This window comes from Neomonachus schauinslandi, chromosome 16 (genome assembly GCF_002201575.2).
Source record: "Neomonachus schauinslandi chromosome 16, ASM220157v2, whole genome shotgun sequence".
Taxonomy (NCBI): Eukaryota; Metazoa; Chordata; class Mammalia; order Carnivora; family Phocidae; genus Neomonachus; species Neomonachus schauinslandi.
This window is the reverse complement of record NC_058418.1, coordinates 51,148,657-51,154,723: the sequence shown is the minus strand read 5'-3', so window position 1 is coordinate 51,154,723 and position 6,067 is coordinate 51,148,657. Positions and strand designations below refer to the sequence as shown.

The following is a 6,067-nucleotide window of genomic DNA, read 5'->3' as shown; positions in this document are numbered from 1 at the left end:
TCCCCCCCGGGGCTCCACCACGGGCACACATCCCTTCTAAATGACACCCCTGGAGAGAGATCTACAAATCTCACTTGTCTATATTTTGCTTCCTCCTCATGATTACCCCCCTCCCTTGCAGCCCAGCTTCCCCGAAAACCAAATGAGTTGTTCTCTAACTGCACCGGAAAATCAGAATTTATTGTACATATGTTTGTGTTCCACTTAATAAAAAAACCTATATTTTAAGATAAACTTTGTTAGTAATTCATGAGGTAAGTGACTATTTATGCTAATCAGGCAGAAATATATTCTCAAGCATAATGCATTACATAAATTTGAATGCAAAATGTTCAATTATGAAGTAAATACAGGTAATGCAAATAATAAATTACCTCTAATAAAAATTATAAAAGATGTGCCTTCAAAGAGAGAGTGGCTTTAACTTACAACTGTGAATTGCTTAAAGAGAAAAGAATTAATAAATGCTGAATTACTCTGATGATTATTTAGCACATAATTCACCTATTCATAACGACTCCTAGTAATCAGACTGTTGTTTCACATTCTCCAATATGAGGCAAGACTGTTTCCTCAGCATTTTACCCTTATCAGATTATCTCGTCTGATTCTATTAATTTTCTTCCATGAATCTGCTAACAGTGATTTGTGATTTACTTACCCTGCTAACTAAAGACTGTTAAAAGGATTTATCTAACACTAGACCTAAGAACACTATATGTCTTATCATTCAGTTACTCTGAGCAACTCTTTCCTCAAATCAATTTAGTTGCTTTCATAGTGAAATTTAGTGATACTGGTTAGTTCTGCACCATAAAATCAGCTCCTGGATAAACAAAGAGTTCAGACACGACACTTGATGCATCTTGTTCTTTTTAGATCATATATGTCTGATTCCAACATGATATACCTGAGTTGCTATAACTCACAATCAGGAAAAATATATTATTTTTAGATTTTCATCATTGTAATTTGGACATGAACAAGTTTTTCTCTTTCTTTCTTTCTTTCTTTTTGCATGAAGTTCTTCTGTAGGTACTGACATGAAACTACAATTGTGTTTTTGATGTTATGGTTTCGCAATCTTCTACAGGATTCGACCCATCCCCTCCCCCCTCCACATTCTTCTATAAATATTCACTGCTTTCAGAAACTTTAATACTACTGGTTTGAATTGGTCAATAATGACAAACGCATGGTTTCTAAATTACTCTATATTGTTCTACAGAGATTACTAGAGTATATATAGCAAGGGGATATTAAGCAGTAAGAAAACACAGTTCACATTGTATTTGGATTAGGCTGGCTTGGAAGAAGTGAAACAAACAATGTTCGCAAAGAAGTCTAAAGAAATGTGGCCTTGCTGTAATTGTAGAGAATCAAAAATCTGAATAGTACTAATTAAAATGAGAGAGCTCAATTGTTACAAAAGAAACGCTGCTAACAGAGAACTGTAAATGTTTAGACACCCCTGTGAATCACTAAATAATAAAGCAAAAAGGACAAACACAAGAATTAAGTTAAAAGAGCACTACTGCTACACGTCTAAAAAAGTAATTCTAATCCTCTCTTTTTTTTCAAGAGAAAATGGGAGACTGTAAAAGACTCTGCAATAAGAGAAAGAAAAATACCATGGCTTGACAGCAGTGTACAAAAATAAACCATAAAAAATGTGCAGATAATAATACATTTAGCTGCCCAAACATGGGCATTTAATTTCTAGAAATGATATATAATTGCAACAATTAGGTGGACGGCCATGAATCCGTATCCCTTGGTCTTCCTCATTAGCAAACTTTGTTTATAAATGTTGTTTATTTATAAGTGTGGCAGTTTCAGTGTTCCTGGCCAAAAATACTTTCAAGAGAGGCAGGAATCCTATCTTACAGCTTTTAACAAAAATATGATGCAAAAGGATAAAAAAACCCACAATTATTACAAACAAAAAAAATGAATTAATTCTTCCTACATACACTTATATTCATATTTTACATGAAAAACATAAACTTCAGATTTTTGTGGCTAATGATTAAAAAGCCCTGGAAAACTATCACTATGGACAATGCTAAGTGACATAATATGTTTATGTAATTTAAGCAGTGGATTTTCCTCTGAATACATAAACTATAATCTCTTAACTTCATTACTAGGTAAAATACTGTTTGAGAGGAGGAAAGCAAAGGAATTCTGTTAGATTGCATAAATATTGACATAATCTTCACTCTTTTTTCCCAACTAGCAATAGATATACTTCATTCCAGCCCTACAAAGTGCTCCCATAAAACCAAAACTATCCTTATAAACAGCTTCTCTGCAGCAATAATGAAAAGGAAAAAGTCCTTTTCTGGAAAATACCAATGGCACTGGCCTTTTAGGGTTATGATGTGCCTACAAACCTTTTGGGGAGCCTCTCATTAGGGATTCTGGGTTTGAAGGCTGCCAACAGCAAAGAAATTAACACAAGTCTAATCTGGTATAAGAAGCCAATGAGTGACACCTAAGGTCTCATTATAAATAGCAAAGTATGCGGTGGGGAGGGTGAGAGCAGTTCTGAAGTGCAATGTTCAAGAAGCTGGCTTAATATATGACTATGTCAGAAGTCAGGTTTTCTGAGAATTACTTTTCAGATAAACAACTTTATAGCACTGCACTTAATCATCTTACTAGAGGCATCTCATTTATCACCGAATTACAAGTAACTTTAATTCTATTGATATTGCCATAAAGCCCCGTTCAAAATCCATCCTGGCACTTTTAAAGAGTTTAGGGCCCTGTTACATGGGATTCACTTGCAAAAGTCTCTCAGCAGAATCATACTCTGAAGGCTTCTGTGTCTCCTGGCCTCTTTGTTGACAATCAAGGGGGACAATAGGGAAAAAGGATTCCTGCCCCTGCCAGCACTGTCCTTAGCACCTTTCCTATCAGGTTGGGTTCTCCCACTGCAGTCAAACTCTCTGTGCTTCAGTCCCCCTCCCACCTTGGGAAACCAGCTTCTTTTCACTTCATCAACAAAACTGGACACGGATCAATTTCAACTGACCTTTGCCGAAAGGTGGCGCTGTTGAGGTAAAAATCCAACAATAGTTTTCACTGGGATTCTTTAGCAGGCTTTTCAGATTTTTTTTTTTTTTTAAGTGCGCCCTCCTAGCGTCTCCCCCTCCCGTAAAGTAAAATAAATATGATTAACACCAAATGCATTTCATTAACTGGAGGAATCAACAGTCTCAATATCCAAGTAGGCGGGCTGGTCTTCCAAACGCTGGGTTGGCTTGGCTCACGCTTGTTTCCCCCCCAGTAAATCTCGGTTTCTCCGACTTGCCTATCGCTTTAAAATCTTAGAAATAGTTGTTGGTTCTTTCTTTTCTCTTTTCTGTTTCTTTCTTTCCTTTATCTTTTTTTTTTTTTTTTTTTTTGCATAAGCTTTAAAAGAATCGGTCTAGAAAACTGAATAGTTATTAGCATCTGCAACGGGGAGGGGGAGAAGCAGCCCCCCACCCCACCCCCACTGTGGGTTTCCGGGCCGGTCCGAGAAACCTCGGTTTAAAACTTAACCCTTCGAGGGGTGCTGGCGAAGGCTGGGGTGTTGTTTCCCCCCGACACATACACCCCTTGCTCCTCTCCACGGCCAAGTCTGAAATAATTAAGTGAAATATGAAAGTGCAAAGGGCACGCGGGACCCTGATAAACAGGGGTCAGACTTCCTAAGGGGGTGGGTGTGCGTGTGTGTGTGTGTGAGAGAGAGAGAGAGAGAGAGAGAATGAGAGAGAGAAAGAAAAAGAGAGAGAGAGGAATATGAATATGAACCTCAAAGGCCAAACTCGGGCCAGTGTCGGAAGCCAGAGGGCTGAGCTGGGCTGACCCGGCTCCGAGCTTTCCGGGAGCTAACTCGCGTAGGCGTTTGCTCCCCCCAAGGGCACGCGACGCCAGCGGGCAGCCAGTCCCCGCGCGTAATGGCCCCTGGACAACTTATTTCCTCTCCTTCAAAGAGGACGATAAAACGGGCTTTCTCCACGCGCGGACCCGGAGCCACTCGGGCTGCGCCCGGCGAGGCGGCGTCCTGCGCGCAGTCGGGACCCTGAGTCCCCCGCACCCCTGCGCCCCAGCGCGCGGGCCCCGGAGAGAGGGACAAAGAGTTTGTGCTCTTTGGCTCAAAGGGCCAAGTTTGAGCTCCCCGCACAGTTATGCTCGGGGAAGGCATGTTCCCCGGGCAGACACCTGGGTGCCAAGCAGGAGCAAGGTGGAGAAGATGAGGAGCGAATTCACAGTCCCGCGGATGGGGGCTGCCCAGGAAAGGGAGTCAGGCCAGTCCCCGCCGAGGGAGTGGAGGGCAAGCCGGCGCTCCGGAAGGCAGGCCTCTCTCGCGCTCCGAAGTAAAGCAAACCGGCCTCCTGGTCCTACCGGATTCCCGCAGTCCCTCTGAACTACTTCCCCTCTCACACCAAACTTTGCGCCGGGCTGTTCTCCCTCCCCGGGAGGCTGCGGCGCGGGAAGGGTTAAGCCTGCTGGTCCCAGCTGACAGTCAGCTGATTGGGCCCTGATTGACAGCCCCGAAAAGTTTCCTTGTTTCTATCTATTATGCTAATCGCGGCCGCTCTCGCCGCCTCCCATTGGCCCGGAGTACCAGTCAATTTCCCATTTGGGCCTGACGTCACAAGTGCTATAAAACTCAGCAATTGCTTTAAACTCTTCTTGCTGGATCAGAGGCTTTAAAATCTTTTTTCATCTTCGAGCTGTAGCTCGGGCTGCTCTTCGGCTCGGCCTCCCCCCTTTTGCTCTCTGCCTTGCCTTTCCCCAGGACTTCGCTATTTTGCTTTAAAAAAAAAAAAAGGCAAGAAAGAACTAAACTCCCCCCTCCCTTTCCTCCAGTCGGGCTGCACCTCTGTCTTGCACTTTGCACGGAGAGAGCGCGCGAGGGAGAGAGAGGAAAGAGAAAAAAAAATAAAAAGAGCAGGCAGAAGAGAAGGCGAGAAGCATGAAGTGTTAACTCCCCCGTGCCAAGGCCCGCGCCGCCGGACAGCCGCCCGCCGCGCCTCCAGCCCCGAGCGGCCGCCGCGCGCGCCCCGCCTGCAGCCCGGGCCGGCGAGGCGAGCCCTCCTTATGCAAAGCGCGCAGCGGAGCGGCGAGCGGGGGACGCCGCGCACCCGGCCGGGCTCCTCCGGCTTCGCCGCCGCCGCCACCGCAGCCCGCGGAGGACCTTCCCGAGCCTGAAGCCGCCGGCTCGGCACGCACGGAGGCGAGCAGGCGAGGAGGGGCCGGGGCGAGTGAGCGAGCACATTGGCGTGAGCAGGGGGGAGGGAGGGCGGGCGCGGGGGGCGCGGGCAGGGCGGGGGGTGTGTGCGCGCTCGGAGGTTTCGGGCCAGCCACCGCCGCGCGAGCTAGAAGCGCCCCAGCCCGGCAAGCTGGCTCACCCGCTGGCCACCCAGCACAGCCCGCTGGCCCCTCTCCTGCAGCCCATCTGGCGGAGCGGCGGCGGCGGCGGCGGCAGGAGAATGGCATCAGAACTGGCAATGAGCAACTCCGACCTGCCCACCAGTCCCCTGGCCATGGAATATGTTAATGACTTCGATCTGATGAAGTTTGAAGTGAAAAAGGAACCGGTGGAGACCGACCGCATCATCAGCCAGTGCGGCCGTCTCATCGCCGGGGGCTCGCTGTCCTCCACCCCCATGAGCACGCCGTGCAGCTCGGTGCCCCCTTCCCCCAGCTTCTCGGCGCCCAGCCCGGGCTCGGGCAGCGAGCAGAAGGCGCACCTGGAAGACTACTACTGGATGACCGGCTACCCGCAGCAGCTGAACCCGGAGGCGCTGGGCTTCAGCCCCGAGGACGCGGTCGAGGCGCTCATCAGCAACAGCCACCAGCTCCAGGGCGGCTTCGATGGCTACGCGCGCGGGGCGCAGCAGCTGGCCTCGGCGGCCGGGGCCGGCGCCGGCGCCTCCCTGGGCGGCAGCGGCGAGGAGATGGGCCCCGCCGCCGCCGTGGTGTCCGCCGTGATCGCCGCAGCCGCCGCGCAGAGCGGCGCGGGCCCGCACTACCACCACCACCACCACCACCACGCCGCTGGCCACCA

General features: G+C 48.3%; 1 protein-coding gene across 2 annotated transcripts in view; it reads left to right on the top strand.

Annotated features, from left to right (window-relative positions):
- Nucleotides 1–5,290: 5,290 nt before the first annotated feature.
- Nucleotides 5,291–6,067, top strand: part of MAF (MAF bZIP transcription factor) — a 16,959-nt gene continuing 16,182 nt past the window's right edge. For both annotated transcript variants that reach the window (XM_044922212.1, XM_044922213.1), the window contains exon 1: nt 5,291–5,588. In XM_044922212.1, the coding sequence (XP_044778147.1) occupies nt 5,490–5,588 (99 nt within the window). In that variant the 5' untranslated portion in view covers nt 5,291–5,489. The remainder of the gene's footprint in view (nt 5,589–6,067) is intronic.